This window comes from Haliotis cracherodii, unplaced genomic scaffold (genome assembly GCF_022045235.1).
Source record: "Haliotis cracherodii isolate W230 unplaced genomic scaffold, xgHalCrac1.p SCAF_5, whole genome shotgun sequence".
NCBI classification, from domain to species: Eukaryota; Metazoa; Mollusca; class Gastropoda; order Lepetellida; family Haliotidae; genus Haliotis; species Haliotis cracherodii.
Genome location: NW_027266308.1, coordinates 50,037,065 through 50,062,238, shown reverse-complemented (window position 1 = coordinate 50,062,238; position 25,174 = coordinate 50,037,065). Strand labels below are relative to the sequence as shown.

General features: G+C 44.8%; 1 protein-coding gene across 4 annotated transcripts in view; it reads left to right on the top strand.

The window, feature by feature from the left end:
• LOC139442383 (cytoplasmic dynein 1 heavy chain 1-like) overlaps positions 1-25,174 on the top strand; it is a 95,248-nt gene that overhangs the window by 48,388 nt on the left and 21,686 nt on the right. For 2 of the 4 annotated variants that reach the window (XM_071223187.1, XM_071223185.1), the window contains exons 51-69: positions 84-237; positions 880-1,045; positions 1,565-1,728; positions 2,557-2,743; positions 3,362-3,625; positions 4,198-4,410; positions 4,971-5,062; positions 5,503-5,596; positions 5,998-6,189; positions 6,908-7,087; positions 7,852-8,005; positions 11,259-11,454; positions 18,927-19,044; positions 20,186-20,401; positions 21,058-21,196; positions 21,772-21,872; positions 22,850-23,034; positions 23,991-24,060; positions 24,772-24,918. In XM_071223187.1, the coding sequence (XP_071079288.1) occupies positions 84-237; positions 880-1,045; positions 1,565-1,728; positions 2,557-2,743; positions 3,362-3,625; positions 4,198-4,410; positions 4,971-5,062; positions 5,503-5,596; positions 5,998-6,189; positions 6,908-7,087; positions 7,852-8,005; positions 11,259-11,454; positions 18,927-19,044; positions 20,186-20,401; positions 21,058-21,196; positions 21,772-21,872; positions 22,850-23,034; positions 23,991-24,060; positions 24,772-24,918 (3,032 nt within the window). Of the gene's footprint in view, positions 1-83; positions 238-879; positions 1,046-1,564; positions 1,729-2,556; positions 2,744-3,361; positions 3,626-4,197; positions 4,411-4,970; positions 5,063-5,502; positions 5,597-5,997; positions 6,190-6,907; positions 7,088-7,851; positions 8,006-10,582; positions 10,779-11,258; positions 11,455-18,926; positions 19,045-20,185; positions 20,402-21,057; positions 21,197-21,771; positions 21,873-22,849; positions 23,035-23,990; positions 24,061-24,771; positions 24,919-25,174 lie in introns of all 4 variants that reach the window. The other 2 variants (XM_071223186.1, XM_071223184.1) reach the window with 1 other exon arrangement.

Sequence of the window (25,174 nt, the reverse complement as noted above, 5' to 3'; positions counted from 1 at the left end):
TTCTACACTTGTAACTTATAATGCTCTTATTGCCTATAATATGATATCCATGGAAGTGTGAAGCAAGGATTGTTGTTTCCCAGGTACTCAGCGTGTCATCTCCTTCCTCCGCCAAATGATGGAACACGGAGGCTTCTTCCGAACATCCGACCAGACTTGGGTCAAGTTTGAAAGAATCCAGTTTGTTGGTGCCTGCAACCCTCCCACTGATCCTGGGAGAAAGCCTCTCTCACACAGGTGGGTACTCTGCACTGTAGGAATACCAGGCTGATGGGATTTGTCTGCAGATTGGTTCAGTTGCCGTTGTGAAGTCCTGTAACTACAGCACATCTTGTGCTGTTTGGGACTGCCAGCTATTTCATGCCTGGAGGACAAAGCGAACTTGTGACTTCCTGCATCATACTTAATAAAAAACAAAATTCAAAATATTCTCGACCAATGTCTATGAGGGTGAAACTCATTTTGGCATTTGTAAGCAGTATTGCTTCGAGTGGCATATCCTTATCTTCAAGAATTACCGTATTTGACGTAATAAGTGCCTAAGGCGCTCTCTGAATTAGAAATAGGGGGCTCCTATTAGAATATTATTTTGGTGGGGAAAAAACAGTTGAAAGATAAATTTTGTGGTTTATGCCGACAGCCTGAAATGTTTATGTACGACAAATATATTTTTCCAGAATTTAATTCCCCATACTTAAGGGTGCATATAACACATGAGTGCGTATTATACGCGAATAAATAAGTCTTGTGTACAATGATAAATCGGAAGGAGAGGTAATTGGGATTGTTCACTAGCCAATATATTACCAAATATCGCTGTGGGCGCTTATTATGTCACATACGGTAATAACAAAAGATTCTAATTACTTCTCTGTGCAGATTCCTGCGTCATGTGCCAGTAGTGTATGTTGACTACCCTGGCGAGACCTCACTCAAGCAGATCTATGGAACCTTCAACCGAGCCATGCTGAGACTGGTCCCCAGCCTGAAGCCATATGCTGACCCTCTCACCAACGCCATGGTGGAGTTCTACATGATGTCCCAGGTAAGGAAGGAGTTTAAGTGAGTGAGTGAGTTGTGTTTAACGCCGCTTTTAACAATATTCCAGTCATATCACGGCGTGTCAGCTTAATGTGGGAGGAAAGCCTGAAGTGATGCAGGTCTTAGAAGTTTACCACTTTGGTTAAACCCACGAGGATGGGTATGGTGCTGACAAATAGGGCGAACCGGGATTCAAACCCACAATCATAGGTTTCTGGCGTGCCCAAAAGACACAACTCTGCACATCGAATTGCGGCGCCTTAGACGACTAAGCCACCTGTAACCTCCCAGGAAATTAAGAGAACTTGGTAGTTGAATAGTATATTCAGATACCATTTAATACTGGAACAAAATTACCATATTCCTGTCCAAGTGTTCGTTGTTTGGTAGACTACAACATGATGTCCCAAGTAAGGAAGGAGTTCAAGTGAACTTGGTAGAGTACAGCATCTACGAATGCTTATCGGTCTGTATTGTATAGTGTACTACAGCTATGTACCCCAGTATCCTGTGTGTATTGCAGGAGAGATTCACGCAGGACATGCAGCCCCACTATGTGTACAGCCCCCGTGAGATGACCCGGTGGGTGCGAGGTATCTGTGAGGCACTCCGGCCACTGGAGACCCTTGGGGTGGAAGGACTGGTCAGGATCTGGGCCCATGAAGCTCTCCGACTCTTCCAAGACAGGTACCAATTACCGTTGTACCCTCATTAAAAGTGGGGAACCCATGACGATTCCGGGGTAGAATAGGTCAGCAACCCATACTTGCCGTAAAAGGTGACTATGCTTGTCATAAAAGGCGACTATGCTTGTCGTAAAAGGCGACTATGCTTGTCGTAAAAGGCGACTATGCTTGTCGTAAAAGGCGACTAATGGGATCGGGTGGTCAGGCACGTTGACTTGGTTGATACATCTCATCGATCCCAAATGCGTGGATCGATGCTCATGATGTCAATCACTGGATTGTCTGGTCCAGACTCTATTTTACAGACCGCCGTCATATAGCTGGAACATTGCTGAGTGCGGTGTTAAACAACAAACAAACCAAAACAAAAGACAGTGGGGATCCTGCAACATCCTGGACAAAGTAGCTTGTCACATTGGACCCTTTCTAATGTCTAGATAGCAGTCTGTGACTCTTTATCATCAGCCCAAAGCCAATGTTTAGAAAGTTGCTTTTGATAGTCTGAGATTAGATGATACTTCCATATACTGAGACTAAAAGTTACTGAAGTAATTCAAAGAAACATGTTTGAGTTTGGCACAGACTTGGGTTGGTATACTATGATGTTGGTCTAATAAGACTTGAGATAGAGCACATAGCATAAAATTAGCAGATGACCCTGTATTGTTTATCTGCTTTTTTAATTTTAGTTAAAAGTACTCAAAGAAGTTTTTGTCAGAGTGTAAATATAGTCCCTACGGCAGCATTTGAAAGTCATTTTGGTGATGACCTAATTATTGACATTCTCTCAAGGTTGCCTTGTATTTAATGTTTTGTGAAATATTTCCAGATTGATCGAAGATGAAGAGAGACTGTGGACAGACCAGAATGTAGATGCTGTAGCTCTGAAACACTTTCCCAACATTAACCGTGATGAGGCCATTGAACGTCCTATCCTCTTCAGCAACTGGCTGTCCAAGGACTATGTGCCAGTTGACAGGGAGGCTCTCCGTGAATACACCAAGGCTAGACTCAAGGTCTGTGCTATATGAAGGTGGTCTGTTTTGATAGGAAAATATTTGATGGTAGTTAAATGGCTTACCACCATGTATGATGAACAAAATGATTTATTTCAAAAGATTTTAGGGCGGTCGGGTAGCCTAGTGGTTAAAGTGGTCGCTCGTCACGCCATAGACCCGGGTTCGATTCCCGACATGGGTACAATGTGTGAAGCCCATTTCTGGTGTCCCCCGCCGTGATATTGCTGGAATATTGCTAAAAACGGCGTAAAAACCAAGCTCACTCACTCCAAAGATTTTAAAGCTACTTTTACACTTTTTTGGAGGTTTGAAAATGATCTTTTCCAAACGCTTACAATGCAAGTTTTCAGTCAAGAATTTGTTGTTAAATTTTAAGTTGTGCAGTAATGATATGTTCACTCTCTTCACTTTGATCAGTGAAGATTTAGCATTACTGATTAAATTGTTAATGAACAGTGCCCTGTTCCACAAAGCAATCTTTGCATCAGGACAATGATAACTCCTTTCAACGTGGACTTGCAACAGTTGCAGCTCCAAGATCCTTTGTTGAAACTGGGCCCTGGACCTGGATTGAAATGAAATGTGGTAAGATAAAGCCTTCCCCTTGTCCTGCAGATCTTCTACGAGGAGGAGCTGGATGTGCCCCTTGTTCTGTTCGATGAAGTCCTGGACCACGTTCTCAGGATTGACCGAATCTTCCGCCAGCCACAAGGTCATCTGCTGCTGATTGGTGTGAGTGGAGCAGGGAAGACAACTCTGTCAAGGTTCGTAGCCTGGATGAATGGCTTGTCCGTGTACCAGATCAAGGTCCACAACAAGTACACAGCATTTGACTTTGATGAAGATCTCAGGATCTGCCTCCGAAGATCAGGATGCAAGGTATAGAAAAATAAACTTTTTGATTGAAAATAATGGAATACTTTAGGCAACCTCCGTTCTTTATATGGTCTCTAGCCCAAATAATAATGGATGACTCGTTCTGACCGGAGTGGATTGGATCTGGCAACAGCTGTTTATATGAGACAATCTGACCCTACCCTGTAGAGAAACCATGTTATTCCAGATGGTACCGTTCCCTAAGAAGTCGTCCAGATTGGCAAGTTCCTTACAAAGCATAGTTCTATGCAATGCCCCTTTACACATATATACTACTCAAAAGAAGTAAAAGAACACCTGATTCTTTCATATGAGTAAAGTTAATCTGATGACAGGACAGTTTAACTATAGTTATATGAAAACATCAGGTGTTCTTGAACTTCTTTTGAGTAGTATATATACATTCCTGAAATTAGTTGTCCGGAAAGCAGCCTTTTGAGTTTCACGAGATTTTGCTGATTTTGATTTTTCATAGAGTGATATTGTATCCTGTCGTAAGATCATGTTTTGTCAATGTGTTCCACTTCTTCCACATCTGTTTACCTGACTCTGTATTGCCATTCTTTCCCTGCCAGGATGAGAAGATCTGTTTCATTATGGATGAATCGAATGTGCTAGACTCCAGCTTCCTGGAGAGAATGAACACCCTGCTGGCCAACGGCGAGGTCCCTGGTCTGTTTGAGGGAGACGAGTACACCACGCTGATGACCCAGTGCAAGGAGGGAGCTCAGAGAGAGGGCATGATGCTCGACTCCTCCGAGGAACTCTACAAGTGGTTCACACAGCAGGTGAGGAGATGGAGAAATCAGGGAGCAAGTTTTACGGCGTTTTCATTCCTAGCGGGCACTTTAACAATTTGTTTCTTTTATTTGAGAAATGAAAGTGTGTATTAATGCTATGGACTGCAAAAGAATTTGTTATGAAAATCCTGGCGGGGAATTTCATGAAGAATGGATCCCTGGGCCAAATTGTATGTTATATGTGAGGCAATGTAAAAACCCTGTCGCGCCTGACGGCAGCTTGGATTGCATACTCCCCTGGGAGTTGAGAATGATAACTGGAATGCAACAGATCCACTGGTTGGAACAAATAAACCGCATTTGAGCAGATACAAGTACCTGGATAAGTGCAGAGTAATAATGTATAACATAATTTTAAAAAAGAGGAGGCTTCAGCTATGACCTGTCTGATGTTGTAGCTGTTGATCAACGCTAACATCGACCATTGCTTTTGCATATTTGGTCATTTTGCAGTCCACTTTAATCTATATGTAATGTTGCCAACAACACCATCCAGTTTCATCCAGTTTCATCCAGTCTCTGATGTAATGTGTCCTGTGTGTCTGTAGGTGATGAAGAACCTCCACGTTGTGTTCACCATGAACCCGTCATCGGAGGGACTAAAGGACCGAGCCTCCACTTCTCCTGCTCTGTTCAACAGGTAACTGTGCTGCTTACAGATCCTCACCCTCTCTCCTCTGGGAGTCTGAGGATTCTCATCTTCCCTCTGGCTAGTCCAGTCATCTAAGGCGGCACAATTTGCTTTGCATAGTTCAGTGCCTAAATCGCTATTAGATGTGCCTGAATCCCAGTTCACACTGATTATGTTTCTAGGTTTGTCAGTGCCATTCCCTGGCTCGTGGAATTCACCAAAGCGGTAAACGTCTGTAACCTGCATCACTTTAAGCTTTCCTCCCACATTAAGCTGTTGTTCTGTGATGTAACTGGAATACTGTTTAAAGAGGTGTTAAACCAAATTCACCCACTCACTCATTTTCACTCTCCAAAATAATATTAGTAGTGTATAGTGTGATTATTTTTATTGTTTTTTTTTTTTATAGTTATAATGTGCATTGTAAATATTTTCAACACTGTCTTCAGATGTGTCTTGAACTGGTTCGGTGACTGGTCCAATGGTGCTCTCTTCCAAGTCGGACGGGAATTCACAAACAAGATTGATCTGGAGAAGGCAAATGTGAGTACCATCATCTGTAGTAGATATCTCATCACCGTTATGAAATTAAGATCTGAGCAAAACATTCACAGCTCTACACAGGCATAAACCAACATTTGGTTTGACTGACTATCTTTTCACTTTTACTCATTCTCCATTACACGGCTTATGTCATCATCTTTGGCTAAAAACAAGCTGCATTGAACCATTTTATTTTTGCTATAACTGTCAAGATGTATGCATTGACATCAGAGTCTCAAACTTTCCCAAACATTCAAAATGGTCATTTGCCTCGACCAGTATTTCACATGGCGTTGCCAAGTGATTTAGATATTTCATCATGTGAAAATTGAGTGTGTATTGTGATGTGTGATGCAACTGAACTGTATCATCATGAATCGGTGTACTTCTATCATCTTCAGTATGTGCCTCCTAACCTGATGCCCTGGGCGTGTGAGGAGCTGCCTCAGCCTCCGTCTCATCGTGATGCAGTTGTCAACTCCTTCTGCTTCGTCCACAACTCCCTGCACCAGGCCAACACAAGACTGGCTAAGAGAGGTGGGAGAGTCATGGCCATCACACCACGACACTACCTCGACTTCATCAATCACTTTGTGAGTACTCCCAACCTAGGCTCTAGTACAGGTCTCATTAACATGTCCCTGTTATAGGTGACTGAAGAACGATTGGGTGGACAAAATGACCACAGGTCCTTGTAGTGAATCCACTTGTATGAGAGCCGACAGTAATGGGGAAACTGGTTTTCCCTATCTCTTTCTAATTCCCTTTTAGTCTTGTCATTGCGATTCCTGCAAGAGAATTGGTGTTTGATATCCCATGCTTGTCATCAGAGGCAACTTGGATTAGGGTCAGGTGCTTGCAGTGTGTGACCTGGCTGATTGTCATCTCATCTCAACATTGTGGATTGTCGCTCATGTTCTCAAACAATAACTTCCCTTACCCACATTCATTTATTACAAGTCACAGTGATATGTGGAACATTGGAGACTGCTACATATGGTGGACCCATTATTGTATTACCCGTGAAGATCCGGTGTAGAAAAGGTCTTTGGTAACCCATGCTTTCCGTAAAAGGCGACTAAAGGATGCATGTCATCGTATCCCTTTTGTGTGGATCGATGCACATGATCTCAATCATTGGATTGTCTTGTCCAGACTCCATTATTTACAGACTGCCATCATATAGCTGTAATATTGCTGAGTGGGGCGTTAAACAACAAACAAACAAACAAACAACAGTATTGTTTGTCTGGGTGAGGTACAGTGTGATGTCATGCTGCTGACTGCTGTGTTGTACCCTTGTGACTGCAGGCCAAGCTGTACCAGGAGAAGCGGTCCGACCTGGAGGAGCAGCAGCTCCATCTCAACGTGGGTCTCCAGAAGATCCGTGAAACTGTGGACCAGGTGGAGGAACTACAGAAGTCCCTGTCCATCAAGCGTATTGAGCTTGAGGAGAAGAATGCTGCTGCCAACGCCAAACTCAAACAGATGGTAAGTAGAGTCCTAGGGTCCTCCATACACTGTGCTGGACTAAAGCAGGGTCAGATGGTTACAACTGTGACCTGGTTAATTGTGCTGCAACCCTTCCTCATGTGTGGATCTCGGCTCATGTCACCAGCCACTTGTTTGTGTCAGTCCTGGGTGCCATTGTACAAAGCGATCTTAGCACTAAGACTTACCATAGACTTACGACAGTCGTAGTGCTTATGCTGTTTTGTATAATGGCACCCTTTTCCATAAAGAGACTTCAACTGTGGTTAAAGCATGGGAGTTATGATCATCTTAGCACTAAGATCACTTTGTGGTATCGGAACCAAGAGTCCATTCCACAAAGCTATCTTAGCGCTAAGATGATCGTAACTCCAATACTATAACATAGATTTATGACTGTCGTTGCGCTGCGATCACTTTGTTGGACAGGGCCCTGGTCCAGACAAAATTATGTAATGGTCACAACAAAGAAGCTGTATCGGGCAAGACACATTAACTCTCATTACTCACACCTAGGTGCCAAAAGTCTTTTGTCCAGTTCCTTAACGTTGGTACAGGGCCATCGTCTTCCTTCCCGCTGTAACCAAAACACTGCGAGACCCAATTCATTCTGAATCATGTTCCATTTGTCTAAGTTTGGGGGTCCACCTAATGATAATAAATTCTTGTGAATACCCTTCACATCCATTGCAATGTTCTTGAGCGCTGCATTAAACCCCATTCCACCTCACCTCCATACTGACGTAGCTGGGATGTTCCGACAGGTGAAAGACCAGCAGGAAGCAGAGCGGAAGAAGGTGACGTCCCAGGAGATCCAGCAGGCCCTCATCGTGCAGACCAAGAACATCAACGAGAAGAAGACCTTCGTGAAACAAGATCTAGCCCAGGTGGAACCTGCAGTCATTGAGGCCCAGCAGGGTAAGTGGGGCCATCGTGTGGGCTGGGCTGGGTTGGGGGATGCAGACACTGTGCCTCAAGTGATTGTATACTACTTAAAGGCAAGACTTAAATCCTCTTGATTAAACAAAAACACTTGCCTCTTTTTCCAATCAGGTTAATGTGGGGGTTTGTTCTAGCAATTTGAAGACAAATATATACTTTTGATAAACAAGAATTGTTGCCTGTGTTGCTCCAATCTGGATCGTAATTAGGTTGGGGGGTTGAATTAGAGTAGTTTTGTTGTATTTGAAAACGGAAAATTTAATCCTGTTTTTAACGTGTAACCTATTTTGATCCAATCTGGATGTGGGGTTTGATAAGTTAGATATTCCCTGGTGTATACTCAACCTCACAACCCTTCCTTGGTAACTAGGTGCTGGGTGGATGAGCCCAGTTATCACCCACCTTCCTGGGCTTTTGCATGTGTATTGTAATGTGTGTGAAGTGCACTAGCCTTGTTGATGTCGTAACAGTAACGGATAGCTTACCATTTCTGAATTTAAAAACCAAGAACTCGACAAACAAATGTAAAGTCAGGCTTGTCTCTTGACAAGGACTCGACAAACAAATGTGAAGTCATGCTTGTCTCTTGACAAGGACTCGACAAACGAATGTGAAGTCAGTCTTGTCTCTTGACAAGGACTCGGCAAACAAATGTGAAGTCAGGCTTGTCTCTTGACAAGGACTCGACAAACAAATGTGAAGTCATGCTTGTCTCTTGACAAGGACTCGACACACAAGTGTGAAGTCATGCTTGTCTCTTGACAAGACCTCGGCAAACAAATGTGAAGTCAGGCTTGTCTCTTGACAAGGACTCGGCAAACAAATGTGAAGTCAGGCTTGTCTCTTGACAAGGACTTGTGAAGTCAGGCTTGTCTCTTGACAAGGAAAATGGTAAAGATGAATATGAATGAAAGCTATTTCAAAATTAATAGAACTGTATGTGTTTTCTTGAATGACTTGTGTTAAAGTATGACTATATTCCACAAGGCTATTGCATGTGATGTACTACTATGAAGATATGCACTCCTAATGACACAATGATGTAGATTTAATGTTGAGAGTGTGCTATGTGTGTTTCTCATAATGTTGCATTTCTTTGAGGTTTGTAGTAGATGGAATTTATTTTCTAGTATTTTAATCATTTTGCAATCTCATTAACATCAGATCTAAGTTCGCTAAACAAAGATCTGAGGACACCCCATTACAGGTCACGTCAGAAAGACCTTTTGCGAACTTTGACCAACTAACTTTGAAATGACTAACAAGAAGTCAACATCAGCCAATTAGTAAGCAGCTTCCTCGAGCTTTACGGCACTCGTTTCAACCTGCCGACTTCCATTTCAGACTACGCTTGAAAGATATGTCGACACAGTTCTTGATTATTATTTTTTGGAAAACTGAACAAATGAACATTCCGGAATATCTAATATATGGTTAAGATTGTATGGCAGTGCTTCCCACGTACTGTGCAACGCTGCCCCTGTTCAAATGTTTATCCCACGGATGCGAGAGATAGACGATAATTTTGACGGAATCAGTCGTACAGGCTGTAACTGTCGTTCGAAATACCTTGTGTTAACATTTTCGAGATTGCTCGATTAGAAAACACAATCTGACTGTCATTTTCATGATCTGGTAAGCAACGCTTTGTTTGGTCAGATGAAAGGTCGTTCTGACATGACCCGTAATGGGATGTCTTCAGATCTTTGTTTAGCAATAGCGAAAACTCAGATCTGATTTTATTGAGATTGATCATTTTGAGATGGCTATCAAGGTTTGTTTTTATTGTAAATACTCTTTTTTTAACTGTGCCATTTTTGGTTTGGTGAAGATGTAGTCTTTAACAGTGCTCCTTGTAAAAGTTGTTTATGAAAAACCCCTACACCAGTGAGTGCCCTCCAGGAAGCCCCCCATGACCAACTTCTAGACCAATATTTAAATACTCTTTAGAAGCATCTAGTCATCTGAGGCTCTGCTATTTGCTGTGCAGAGTTGCCTCCCTTGGCGTGCCAGAAACCTATGATTATGGTTCAAATCCCGGTTTGCCCCAATTATGTTTCTTGTTTGGTCACCGCCATAACAGTGCTTGTGGCTTTCACCAAAGTGGTAAACAGAGAATTCAGAATTGCATTTTGGTCTAAACTTTATGCATTGCATTATAAACCCAACAGTGATGATCAACAATTACCAAACAATTATTGATCAATCATGGGAGTTAGCTAGCTTAAATGTCACCATATAATAAAACAGTATCCACTGGCTACTGATGGTGTTTTTGTCTTAGAAAGAAAACATTGCATGAAGTTCAGATACAAAATGTAAGATCAACTACAGATATAGAATTGGCACTAGTCCTATAACCGAAACTACCCAATGACAAGTAGAAATTTGCCCTTTTAATGGTTTTGCCATGTTATCATAAGGACTAGTGGACTAAAATGTTGGTTTCTATTGCTGAATTCTCTACAAGGAGCATTGTTCTTTTAATGGTTATTGTAGCTCACCTGCTTTGCACCATTTTGTTGCATTCCTTCCCTCCTTATTTCCGTTTAGCGGTGAAATCCATTAAGAAACAGCACCTTGTTGAGGTCCGATCCCTGGCTAACCCCCCTGCAGCTGTCAAGTTGGCTGTTGAATCCATTTGTGTTCTATTGGGAGAGGGAGAACTCGACTGGAAAGCACAGAGGAGCATTTTGATGAGAGATAATTTCATATCGACTGTAGTAAACTTCAACACAGATGATATGGCGTAAGTTACAAATTTACGGAGTAAATAATGATTGTATATTCTGAGAACCGGTGAAGACAAACCAGGGTTGTCCTGAAAAGAGCTGTATGAAAGCAGCAGACGTCACAAGAACCAAGTTTAAAAAATAGTTTCAATTTCCACAAGCTGGGGTTGTGGTAAAAAATCTGGTTTAGTTCTCTGTGTGTCAATATTTTCAAGATTTTAACAGAAAATTATTCCTTGAAATTCTGATCTTCCATTTTAATTTATGCTTCTTATGAGAACTTTCATGGACAAGGGAACCAAAAATTTATTTTTAGCTGCTGGCGTGGACCAGCTGAACAACATGCTACCGATTTAATCTTAATTACACTCGTCGGAAGCTACGTGACTTCTACGTATGTTTAAGAATTGTGACTTACCCTGCTTTGTCTTCGTCTGTTTTTACCTCCATGATTTCTTTATGCTAATGGCCTTGTTCCCTTGCCATGCTGCGTGTAGCTGTGAAATCGATCAAGAAGCAGCACTTGGTGGAGATTAGGTCAATGGGCAACCCACCGCCAGTAGTTAAACTTGCCTTGGAGGGTATTTGTTTGTTGCTGGGTGAGAACACGACTGACTGGAAAGCTATCCGAGCTGTGGTCATGAAGGACAGCTTTATCACAAATATTGTCAACATGAAAACTGATGACATCTCGTAAGTTGAAACAAGACTCTTGTAGAGAAGAAGCTGAAACTAAGACATGCTAAGCTGTAGTTTAGTGATCAAAGCCAAAAAACAGCCATGTTGAATAAAGGTGGAAGATGTGTGGTCATTCCAAACATTTCGCAAAATTGGAAAACAAATTTTTCTACCAGTTTTTCTGTCTCAAGTGGAATGGTGTTCAAAATTGGCAAATAACAATTGATTTGGCCCACAATCACATGCTGCAGACATTTAACCTTTTGACATCCCAACTCTCCCCTGAAATCAATGGTTACCTTTTTTTGGCAATTGTAAAATTCGCAAAGTATTCATGTACAACCACCAAGGTTGTAAAAAGCATGTACAATGTCCTGATATTAGGATCCATTCACTTAGTACAGTACATTCCATCTGACACAGTTTCACTTTCTTCTTGCTGAGAATCTTTGTTGATATTGTGTGTGTTGAGAGTCTTTTTCAGGTATTGCAGGTGCATCTCCTATCAAGGGGCTGGTGAATGTTTCAGATAGCATTACAAAACTCAGTTCTGCAGATTTATTGAGGGTGCTGTGTTAGCATAGCGGTTAAAGCTTCGGCTTGTCATACTGAAGACTTGAGTTTGATTCTCTGCATTTATGCTGCAATGTGTGAAACCCTTTTGGGTGTCCCCACTCTGATATTACTGAAATATTGCTTGAAGTGGCATAAGTCCATACTCACAAGCTGGTATATCTTGACTTGGGTAGATTAAGTGCCACAATTATGTCCATAGTTTTGATCTCAAATGACACAAGATGACATTAGACAACAACCTAAAATCTAAACAAAAATTCATTCACAAACAATGTTTCCCTTCAAAATTGATTTCAAATGACACAAGATGACATTAGACAACAACCTAAAAACTAAACAAAACTTCATTCATGAACAATGTTTCCCTTCAAAATTGATTTCAAATGACACAAGACGACATTAGACAACAACCTAAAACAAAAATTCATTCACAAACAATGTTTCCCTTCAAAATTGATTTCAAATGACACAAGACGACATTAGACAACAACCTAAAACAAAAATTCATTCACAAACAATGTTTCCCTTCAAAATTGATTTCAAATGACACAAGAAAACATTAGACAACAACCTAAAATCTAAACAAAAATTCATTCACAAACAATGTTTCCCTTCAAAATTGATTGACAAAACAGCAGAAACTCTGGAGTGATTATTTTTTTCCCTCTCACTTTATCTCCCCTGTATCCATGACTACAAAATGACAGCAATTAACTGTAGTATGTAGAATATAGGATCTACATGTACAAACGATATCAATGACTGCCAAACACTTTAGCTCCCAATATATAGAGGATGTTATATTCGTGTTCATGTCATACTATGTTTATGACACAAGTGTCTAATACTGGAATTTAGGCACGAGTGTTGTAAACATGGTATGACATGAACACTAATATATTACATTAAGTAATACGTTACCACTGTTATACCGAGGCTGTTGTCTCCCACAACTGCTGCTATAGCGAAATCTACCACAGAGATCTCAATTACCTCATGCAGCACGTGCGTAGCCACCTAGCTGCCATGTGACACCCTTCACTCTTGTCTCTTCGCTTGCTCTAGCAAGACGTACAATAAACTGCTCAAGCGTTCCTGTTTCTCCGACCATTCGGTGATATTTATTACTGTTTATTCTCTCTAATAAACTGTGCTTTTACGGGGCGTTTGCTGTAACTACGCTTGGAAATATTTTTCCCGCCAAAAGGAAATATTTTTCCCGCCCTTTTTTTCTATATACTTGCGGGGTGTCTCGTATGCACGTTGCGTCTTACGTTCCCCTGTTCTAGTAGATCTTGGGGTTTTTACATCACTTATTCCTCTATATGTTATATGTGTATGTTCTATATTCCCATTGCTCGTTTATTTTCTTGTGAAAATACTCGTTTGTGACTATTTGTGGTGCGTGTGTTGTAACCATGTTTTGCTCTTTGTTCATAGTACAAACAAAATGTCTGACATGGATGTTTCGCCGTCCTCCACCCCCTCTACCCCCGCAACCAGGAGCTGCGGGGTGTGCCGCAAGCGAGCGCTACCGGCTGTATGTGCAGTCCGTTTCCACCCCTGTGGTGGCCGGCTCGTCCGGTCGGGGTCCCCTTGCGGGTACCACCACCACGGCTGCGGCGGATCCCTTGGCGGCCCGTGGGCTGTCAGGGGATTCCGTCGCTGCATTACTTGCATAACTTGTGGACTCCAAGCTGGCGGCCTTATCTCAGGATAGGCCGCTGGCTGTTCCGTCCCTGGCCACTTTGGTGACCGCGGGGTCGGACGCGGGGTCCACCGGTACGGCGGCGGCTCCCGTGGTCACCGGTCCTTCCCCTGATCCGTTGCTCCCGCTATCGGTTAAGGACCGCGTGGCCATGGTTTATGACCTCTTTGAGGACATGCCCCGGCCGGTACCGCGGGGAATCCATGACTGTGGGTTCCTCCGAGGTATACGATGAGTCTTCCGACATGGCTTTCCCCGCATCAACCTTGCTGCGCGGTATCAAGCCTTCCTTGGAGAACGCCTTCGCGGCGGCCTCCGGTCGGGGTCTCCCGTTGCCTCCGACGTCGTGGAGAAAGGGTTTATTCCCGGTACATGACGTTGCCTTTCCCGAGGCTGGTCCTACCGCGGAGGCCCATGTTGAGCGGTTGGGTGTCCGTGCCCCACCGGCTGCTACGGTAACGCAAGCTACCTTGCACCAGCTGGACACCCTCGCTCGGCACTCCATGTCTCACTTACTTGGCTGCAGCGGCCAGTCTGGTCGAAGGTTCTCCCACGGACCGTGACCAGCGCATTTACAACTGCCTGCTCAGTTTAAATGCTTCCCTGGAGTACGTTGCCGAGGACTGCATAGGGTCCCTGCATAGGCGCCTGGGTGCCGCTCCTAACCGGAGCGCGCCCCAGGCTGCTGCGGCGGTAGGTCTAAGGGGTCGGGTTCTTCTTCCTCTGGGAAGTAGCCCCGCCCTGAGGGCTCCGGTATGGGCAATCAGCTGCCCTTTCGCGGGAAGACGGGGAACTGGGGGAAGCCCAAGTCGTCTAAGGACGGCAAGGGCCCCTCCAGGTGACTCTCATTGGAGGGGTTCGTATGCCGACAGCGCCAACTTTGGTTGGCCCTAAGGCGAACCCGAGTCACTTGGCCCTGAACAGTTGCGCCTGCCGCAGCCTGTCAGGCCCCCCTTTCCTTCCCCAGTGGGAGCCAGACTCCAGACTTACTGGGAGAATTGGGAACAAGTGTTCGACGACCCGTGGGTGGTCAACACGATTCGGTACGGCTATCGGCTCGATCTCAAAGCGAATCCGCCGCTCACAGTTGCCCCGTCGGCAGGTTTCTATTCGGAAACCGATCTTCCCTTCCTCGCCGATGCCATCGGCAGGTTGGTGGAGAAGAGGGCAGTTCGGGAGTTAGCTCTACCAGAAATAACACCGGGGTTTTACTCCAGGATATTTCTAGTTCCCAAGAAGGACAGTGCCGAACTCAGAATGATTCACAACGTGAAATCGTTCAACGAGTTCTACCTGCGCAAGCCGCCCAAGTTCAGAATGTTGAGCTTGGAGGACCTGAAAGCACTGATCATGCCGGCCGACTGGCTTGCTTCGATCGACCTGAAGGATGCTCATCTGCATGTTCCGATTCACCCGGATCATCACAAGTATCTCAGGTTTGTCTTTCAAGGCAGGCACTACGAATGGGTTGTACTCCCATTCGGTCTTTCATCCGCTCCCTGGCTGTTCACCCGGTTAACCACCCCCATAGTGGGGTTCCTCCACCGGAGGGGTGTCCGGTACTTCGCGTACCTGGACGACTCGCTAGTAGCAAATCGAATGACGGACACCCTGTCACGCCATCTCGTTTTCGCACGTCGGCTCTTGGAGCAATTGGGGTGGATTGTCAATCTCCCCAAGAGCGAGTTAACCCCTTCTCAGAACTTGCAGTTCATCGGAGGTCGGTTCAACACGGTGTCCCATCGCCTCTTTGTCCCCCCAGACCGGTGGCACAAAATTCAGGCGATGATTGCCAAAGTCTTAGCGGTGCAACAGACTGTTCACTTTTGGGAACAGCTGTTAGGGCTACTTGTATCAGCCCAGGCCTGCACCGAACGGGGTCGGCTCCAACTCCGCCCGCTGCAACGGTTTTTAATCCAGTTGTTAGCTACGGAGGTGAACAGTGCGACCGTCGCCCTCCCGGATCGGCTCCGACCGCATCTGGAGTGGTGGACGGTCCCTTACAATGTCGTATCAGGAGTCTCTATGCGGCCCTACCGGGCCACGTTGAACCTGTATACAGACACCTCTCTAGTGGGCTGGGGCGCCCATCTAGAGGGGGAGGTGAGCTCGGGGCTGTGGTGCGTAGACGAACTAGGTCTTCACATCAATTGTCTCGAGTTCAAGGCAGTGATCAACGCAGTCAATCACTGGAAGCATCGTCTCGTCGACGCCCGGCTCATGCTGGCGACCGACAACACGACGGTAGTGTCTTATGTGAACAAACTGGGGGGAACCCACAGTCACTCGCTACTCGATCTCACGTTCGAGTTTTACGCTCTGGTGGACAGTGTCCCGTGCCAGATACGCGCCCGTCACATCCCAGGTGTGCGGAACGTACTGGCCGACGCTCTATCGAGGCCTCAGGATCCGAGCCCCACAGAGTGGATGCTGAACCCAGTAGTGTTTCAGTGGCTGTGCGAACGTTTGGGTCGTCCGATGGTCGACCTGTTCGCCACGCGGTTCAACAATCAACTCCCATTGTTTGTATCACCAGTCCCGGACCCGAGGGCCATCGATCACGATGCTCTCGCGTTAGACTGGACGGGCTTGGACGCTTATGCTTATCCGCCAACAGCGTTGATACCACACATTCTAAGCCGGCTCCGAGGAGTTCGCTGTCGAATGTTACTGATCGCGCCCATGTGGCCGAACAGATCGTGGTACCCCGACTTGCTGACCCAGGTCACGCAGTCGCCACTTCCACTGCCTGTGAGACCGGATCTCTTGATCCACCCTCACACCTGTCAGCTTCATCCAAACGCAGGGCAGTTCAATCTGCACGCGTGGATGTTGTCACCGAGCGTCTGAGGAGTAAAGGTTTTTCTCGCCGGGCGTCTCGGGCATACGTTAGTATGCATCGTGATTCTACCCAGAAGGTGTATAATGCACGTTGGGTTATTTTCACGAAGTGGTGTTGTAAACATCACATTCATTCGCCAGATAAGGTATCTGTGCAGGATATTGCTCGTTACATGTCTCACTTGCGAGAGACCCGGAAACTCTCCGGGGGTTCCATTGCCAACTATGTCTCGTCCGTTGCTACGGTACAGGACGTTGCTATGGGTACCAGTCTCTCCAAAGAGCCGGTGATACGGGGTATTATCAAGGGTTTCAAACAGCACGATCTTAAGAAGGGCCGCCTTCGGGCACCGGCCTGGGATCTTTCCCTAGTGTTGCAATCACTTACGGAAGCTCCGTATGAACCCTTGCATAGTGCTTCGTTCCGGCATGTGACTTGGAAAACAGCATTTCTCCTCTCCTTTGCCACGGCGGCACGTGTATCCGAAATTCATGCACTCGATGTCGCCAAGGTACGATTCGATAGGGGTGACGAAGGAGCGGTCCGCCTGGGCCTGCTCATGGGCTTCGTCGTCGAGAATCGGGCAAACGGAGAGAGAATTCACTGTAAGATCACTCAAAGAAATCTTACATCCTGCTGATACTGAGGACAGAGCGCTGTGTCCGGTTAGGGCCCTTAAGTATTATCTTAAGGCTTCGAATGAACGTAGACAAGGGCGTGACCGTCTGTTCATATCGTGTAACCCTAATCGCACGGTTGACATAACTCGCAACTCGATTGCGTTGTGGCTTCGTTCTGTCATCAATCTGACGTACCGGTCTCGGGGGTTAACGGTAGCGGGGTCAAACCCGCACGAGATCAGGGCGCTAGCGGCAACATTTGCCCTACACTCGAATATCTCTGTTCGCAGAATATTACGAGGTTGTTACTGGCGTTCTGACTCGGTTTTTGCCAATCATTACCTCAAACAGGTCGCTGATGCCGTCGTGGAGAGTGTGCACCGTCTTGGCCCGCGGATCGCGGCGCAAGCGGGCACCTAAGGGGTGTGCCCAGCGCAATTCCGAACTCCTCAGGCGTCAGACCTTGCACGGTGGTCAATCTGGGTCGTCTCCAATGTTCCCACTGCCGTGGGTTCAGGAGTTGGGGTCCCGCAAACCAGCGCACTCACACCACAGGTGAGGGCGGCTTTTTGTGTGCTTTGTCCTTATTTGTATTTTGACAATTATGTATTTAATTGTCTGTAGTGTATCCCAACCTTGTGATGCATGCTTACAAATACTGGAATTAGGTCACGCGCCTAATGCATACTTTAAGTAGGCTTGCTCTGGGATATACGGTCTGAATGAAATTAATTTCCCTCTTTTCGACTGTTTAACCTGATCTATGATTAAGCTCACGCGGATACAGTGTTCTCATCCGCTGTGGCGATGAAATACCTATCCAGTGGGGCCGTTTGGAGTCACCAATCGTTTTGGCAATGACGATTGAGCCTTACGGTATGCGCTTGACAGTGCTTTGGTATTCCTATAGGGTAACGCCTAGCTAGGTGCATGCGCATCGAGTGCTTCCGCCTTGGTGTTTACTTCCGCTGGTCGGAAGGAACGCTAGCAGTCAGGATTCGGGTTGTAGGTGCTCCCCACCGCCTACTGTGGTAGTCAGCCTCGGTATAACAGTGGTAACGTATTACTTACTGTAATTAGTAGAATTTTCCTATTCGGAATATTCTATAAGTAATACGTTACCACTGGGCTGCTGCCCGCCCGTCCGTCCCCCGAGCACTTGCTCTCGCAAGAGACAAGAGTGAAGGGTGTCACATGGCAGCTAGGTGGCTACGCACGTGCTGCATTAGGTAATTGAGATCTCTGTGGTAGATTTCGCTATAGCAGCAGTTGTGGGAGACAACAGCCTCGGTATAACAGTGGTAACGTATTACTTATAGAATATTCCGAATAGGAAAATTCTACAAAATGTTCTATTTATTTCCGAAGAAGATGTCTACATACAGAGACAAATTTTAGTGTTTACCTATAAGGACAGCAAGTTGCAACAGAAGCGGAACCACAATTTCTCAAATGACATCAACAATCTTCAGCTATGATGTCATTTCTAGTGTGACGTCATTCCGACCTCACGTGACAATAAAATTCAAATGACATCACAAATGCTGTCCGGATGACAGTTACAATACACTGTTGTCCCGTGACGTGATATGACCCAAGGGCACATATGATTTACATGAACCCCGATATGTTTGCCCTCGTAGGTAATAAATCGCAATATGTACTGCAGTATAGATACCTGTATCACGATATACTGCTACACAAATCTTTGCCAATACACAGCCTTACGGTTTGCTTGTAGTGATGACATCCGTAGCAAGATGAAGTCCAAGTACCTGGCCAACCCTGAATACAACTATGAGAAGATCAACAGAGCCAGCTTGGCCTGCGGACCTATGGTTAAATGGGCCATTGCTCAGGTGAGCCTTCAGGGTCATGAACAGCAACAGTGCTGTGCAAGTTGGTAGAAGCCTTGTAGAAAGTACATGTAGAAATATTTGTACTTGTTTAAAGTATATGTTGGGCCACCAAAATTATAAGATTTCCTTAGAATTTTTTTAAATTTTTCCCAATATAACAAATGTTATATTTGGGATAACACTTTCTTAGTAAAGAACAGATTCCAGTGGGGTTGAGTCCCAGAGGAGTACACAAAATATGTGATCCAGACTACCAGTTGTCAGACTTTCATTTTTGTGGAAGCGTAGGTGGCTGAGTGGGTTAGATCACTGACTTTGTGTGCTGGCGATGAGATGCCTCACTCTGGCAGTGCTGGTTCAAATCCTGGATGGGACTAAACTAAAAAAAAGGACTAGAATCCTTACTTTACCAAGAAAGTGTTATCCCAAATGTGACATTTGTTACATTTGGCCACTTTCTAAATGACATTGAGTATTCATTTCTTCCCATGTTCAAAGATCCATTGCCAGATGTTTTCGTGGGGCGGTCGGGTAGCCTAGTGGTTAAAGTGTTCGCTCGTCATGCCAAAGACCAGGGTTTGATTCCCTACATGGGTACAATGTGTGAGGCCCATTTCTGGTGTCCCCCGCCGTGATATTGCTGGAATATTGCTAAAAGCGGCGTAAAACCATACTCATGAATGAATGAATGAATGCTAAGGGATGGTGGTGTAGCCTTGTGGTTTAGGCTATGGTTCATGATGGTGAGGACCCAGGTTAGACTTTCCACTGTGTACAATGTCCATGTTGTGAAATGGCGGAGCAGCATGAATACCCATCTGACACATTTCCTCACTAGACCTGTGAAAATCCGGGGTAGAATAGATCTTCAGCAACCCATGCTTGCTGTAAAAGACGACTATGCCTGTCTTAAAAGGTGACTAACTGGATCGGGTGTTCAGGCTCACTGATGCATGTCATCGATCCCACATTGCGAGGATCGATGCTCATGATATCAACCACTGGATTGACTGGCCAAGGCTTGATAATTTACAGGCCGCCGTCATATAGCTGGAATATTGCTGAGTGCTGTGTTAAACAACAAACAAACAAACCAACATTTCCTCTCATTCACATAGCAATGCATCCATTACTGTTGCAGATCAACTATGCGGAGATGTTGAAGCGTGTGGAGCCCCTGAGGAACGAGCTGCAGGCTCTGGAGGACCAGGCCAAGGAGAACCGCATGAAGGGCGAGGAGGTGAACAAGCTCATCATCGACCTGGAGGGCAGCATCTCCAAATACAAGGAGGAATACGCCCAGCTCATCAGTCAAGCTCAGGCCATCAAGGCAGACCTCGCTGCTGTCGAGGCCAAGGTCAGTACTAGCACCTGTTTGTCATTTCAAGAATAGACCGACTGCCTCCGTGGTCTCAAGGTAGAGCGTCTGCCCGGAGAGCGAAAGATCTGGGGTTAATACCCAACAGCGTCATACAAAAATGATGATAAAAGATGGTACTTGTTGTTACCCTGTCTGGTGCTCGGCATTAAGGGGCTAAAACAAGACTGGTTGGCTCAGTATACTGTGTCTGAGTGGGGTATTCATATTAAACTGCGGCATTGTATCTCGGTGGACTAGCACTATAAATCGGCATCAGTCCCAACTAGTACAAGCAGCCAACTAGTACAGCGTGTATGCACGTCGCTATATATGTGCAATAATCTTGCACATGGCGTAAAACCTCACCTCAAGAACAGACTGCCTCCATGGTCTAACTGATAGAGCATCTGCCTTGAGAGTGGAAGGTCAGTGGTGTCATCCCCGTCTGTGTCATACCAGAAGTTATAAAAAGATGGTATTTGTTGTTACCCTGCCTGGAGCTTGGCATTATTGGGATGAAAGAAGTACTTGTCAGTGCGGAGTTGGTATTAAGTGTCTGAGTGGAGTATCCATGTCACGGTCAATGCTATTGTTTTTTCAGAAGGTACTAATATTGCATGTACATTTTGTGATCATTAATGTAACTGTTTCAGGTTGAAAGATCTGTCGCTCTTCTGAACAGCCTTAGCAGTGAGAAGCAGAGATGGGAGGCAGGCAGTGAGACCTTCAAGAACCAGATTGCTACCATTATTGGAGATGTTCTCCTGTCGTCTGCTTTCATGGCATACGGAGGTGAGCTGGAACAATTTCATAGAAAGTCTACTTGATATAAACAGCTTTGTTCCTCACAGCAACCTTAGCCCTAGGATTGTCAGAATTTCAATGTTTAAAGAGACTTACAGTATCATTTTGTGGAGCACGGTTCAGACTTTTAACCTTATTTCTTTTGATGAAACGATTTGATCTACCCATGCTGATTGGATGCACAGATAAAAGTGGTCTCAGGGTCTCAGGTGCCTCAAGTCATTTTGTAGAGTTGTGCCCCTTAGTTATGCTGGATCTGCTGATTTTGGAATGGAATAGCAGATTCACCCTGATTTGTTGCAGATCTGATTTGTTGCCACCCACAGTGGCAGATCCAGCGTGGGGGTTCTGGGTGTGGTCACACACACCCGACATCCACCTCCCTTTTATTCACATCTGATGACTTTTTGTATGCGCATTAATAATTGTTTACATGGTGTTTATGATATTTGGGGTAGGCTTTTGGACTCTCTTCTCTCTGCCCCCACATACACACACACCCTGAAGACTCAACTTACTCCCTCCCTCACTGTGTTGATCATGCTATGCTGCTGCTGTTCCAGGTTACTTTGACCAGTCCATGAGACACAACCTGTTCACATCGTGGTGCACGCATCTACAGAAGGCCATGATCCTCTTCAGGAATGACCTGGCCAGAACAGAGGTAACCATAGAAACTTGGGATGATTGATGAGACTGTTGTGTAAATAGAACAGGTGTGTGATGAAAACATCATCAGTAAACTCTCATGAGGTAATGACAATATCTGTAGCACTGGTCCCAGTCGTCTAAGGCGCCACGATTGGCTGTGCAGAGTTGTGTCCCTTGTGCACGCCAGAAACCTATGATTGTGGGTTCAAATCCCGGTTCGGCCCGATTATGTTTCTTGGTTTTTAGCACCATACCCATGCTCGTGGGTTTCACCGAAGTGGTAAATGTCTGAGACCTGCATCACTTCGGGCTTTCCACCCACATTAAGCTGACACGCCCTGATATTAACTGGAATACTGTTAAAGCGACGATAAACCCAACTCACTCACTCACTGTAAGCTATGTTTCATATATGAGAGTTGCATTCCATGGACGTGTCAGAATCTGCTATTTAGGAGTTTGAATATCATATTTGCTTTTATTGTAAAGCTTGGTTTATCTGCACCATCAAAGTTCCATCAAAGTGTTAAATGTCTTTGGTCTGTATCAGTTTGGACTTCCAACCACATCAAACTGACAGCATCCTGTCATTCCAGTTTGTTAAGATTGCAGAGTTATGTTATATGTTTAGATATATGATGTATGTTTAGATATAAGGTCTTCAAGATAGCAGATTGATGTACACAGAAGAAGTACTGCTGATCGTCAGAGTGATATTGTTTCCCCGTGTAATGGGTTTTCGCACGCATAGTTTTCACACTAATCACAAAAAAAACTGTAAAACATCTCACTCACTTATAAAAGATGATTTTATCTCAAAAGCAGGTCATCATCTGAGTATTTACAATGTCCGTGTGACACCTCACCCCTTCTTATAGCGCCAGTGATCACGTAGACATGGTCGTCAGAAAACGTATGATGTCCGAAAACCTATGATCTGACGATACCTTATCTTAATGTATAATGTTTGAACCTTATTTCTCTGTATAGTACCTGTCGAATGCTGATGAGAGACTGAGATGGCAGGCCAACTCCCTGCCCACTGATGACCTCTGTACAGAGAACGCCATCATGTTGAAGCGCTTCAACAGATACCCACTCATCATCGACCCATCAGGCCAGGCCACGGAGTTCATCATGAACGAGTACAGGGACAGGAAGATCACCAAGACAAGGTGAGTTGTCTTAGGCCCACGACTATTGTTGCCTTAATTTAACATGAATCTACACTAGCCTTAGAGCTGTAGTTTCTTTGAGCGAATGAGGCCTCATTTTATGTTCCTGTTATTGCTTTATTGACCATATGTCTCACTTTGTTATTTGTACATATACTACGCGACTTTTTGCCAAAAACACAGTCAAACACTGTTGTGTCGAACATTGATGTGTCGAACTTACGCTTGTCTCGAAGTAAGCACATGGACCTGTGTATCCCTTCTTTCATAATCAGTTGTCGAACCTCTGGTAACTCGAAGCATTTATGTAGGTCCCTTCGACACAAGGGTTTTTGACTGTACCCATCTTTAGCCAATGGTGTGCTCTTTAGCCACTGTTCAGTAGTATATATATTCATCCTGCCTCAGCTTATGGAACTAATGGGTACTCTCAAAACTGAAAGGATTGACATTTATAAAATATTAGTTCTTAACCATATCAGCAAAAACACCCAACATGGGCATGTTATTTCTTCTTGAAAGTGGGAAAGCTAGCAGCAATATAAAAAAAAATATATTGCAGACGTTTCCGATATCAAAATTGGAGTATTGCTCTCTTTTCTCATTCACTGTTTCCAATCCCTCCTTGCAAGCACTTAGACAATGTTCATGTAACATTCGGGGTGGTCGGGTAGTCAAGTGGTTAAAGCGTTTGCTCGTCTTGCTGAAGACGCAGGTTTGATTCCCGACATGGGTACAATGTGTGAAGCCCATTTCTGGTGTCCCCCCGCTGTGATATTGCTGGAATGTTGCTAAAGGCGGCGTAAAACCATGCTCGCTCGCTCACTCACTCACTCACTCACTCACTCACTCACTCACTCACTCACGTAACATACAGTGCATAAATCAGTTCTATGTACAAGTGTAGAATGTTAAAGTGTTAATGTTACAGCAACATGCTACTTTTGTCATTGCAGCTTCTTGGACGATGCCTTCAGGAAGAACTTGGAGAGTGCTTTGAGATTCGGTAACCCGTTGCTGGTGCAGGTATGTCACACTTGAAAGTCAGGACTAAGTGTATCATGTGTGGATACCAGAGAGATTAAGCGTCATTGCCTGATAGGATAGGAGTAGAGGAGTTTCTTCTTTGGGATCATTGGTGGTCCGGTGGCCTGTGAAATCACTCTTCAGAGTTTCTGACCACCTCCGTAGTCTTGTGGTAGAGCGTCCTCCCAGAGAGCAGAAGATCTGGGGTTAATACCCAACAGTGTCATCCAAAAAAGACGTTGAAGAAAGTTGGTACTTGTTGTTACCCTGTTTGGCGTTTGGCATTATGTGGCTAAAACAAGGACTTGTCGGCTCAGTATACTGTGTCTGAGTGGGGTGTTCATGTTAAACTGCGGCATGGTATGCCAGAGGACTAGCACTATAAATCGGCATCAATCCAGACTAGTACAACCAGCCACACACACACAGACACACATGCATGCACGTCGCTATATAAGTGCAATAATCTTGAACGCGACGTTAAACTCCATTTCACCTCACCTTTAGAGTTTCTACCAATGGCTGCCCTAGCTATTACCTTTGTCACTTTAGGTTTTTTCCTCCCACTTTAACCTGATATGCTGTGCTTAAACAAATACTATTCAAAGCTTTAAACAAAATCAGTCTGTAATGTTAAATCTTAACTGTGAATTATATTTGTGCTTCAGTATCATAGTAAAAGTTACTGATTTTTTCATCTTTGTTTTCTAGGATGTAGAAAGCTATGACCCAATATTGAACCCTGTGTTGAACCGAGAACTGCGGAGGACAGGCGGCCGTGTGCTGATCACCCTGGGAGACCAGGACATTGATTTGTCCCCATCCTTCACTATCTTCCTCTCTACCAGGGACCCTAATGTGAGTACAGGACACAATAGGTAAAGGGGGGCGAGTTGTTAATCTTTCAATATGTCCATTCAAAACCCCAGAAGAATAATGTACAATATACAACAAAGGTGTGGTGAGTTTGTGTTAGCGTCCAATAGTTTGTTGATGAGGTCCATTAATGGATGTGGCTGTATTTAGGTGTGGTGAGTTTGTGTTAGCGTCCAATAGTTTGTTGATGAGGTCCATTGATGGATGGTGCTGTATTTAGGTGTGGTGAGTTTGTGTT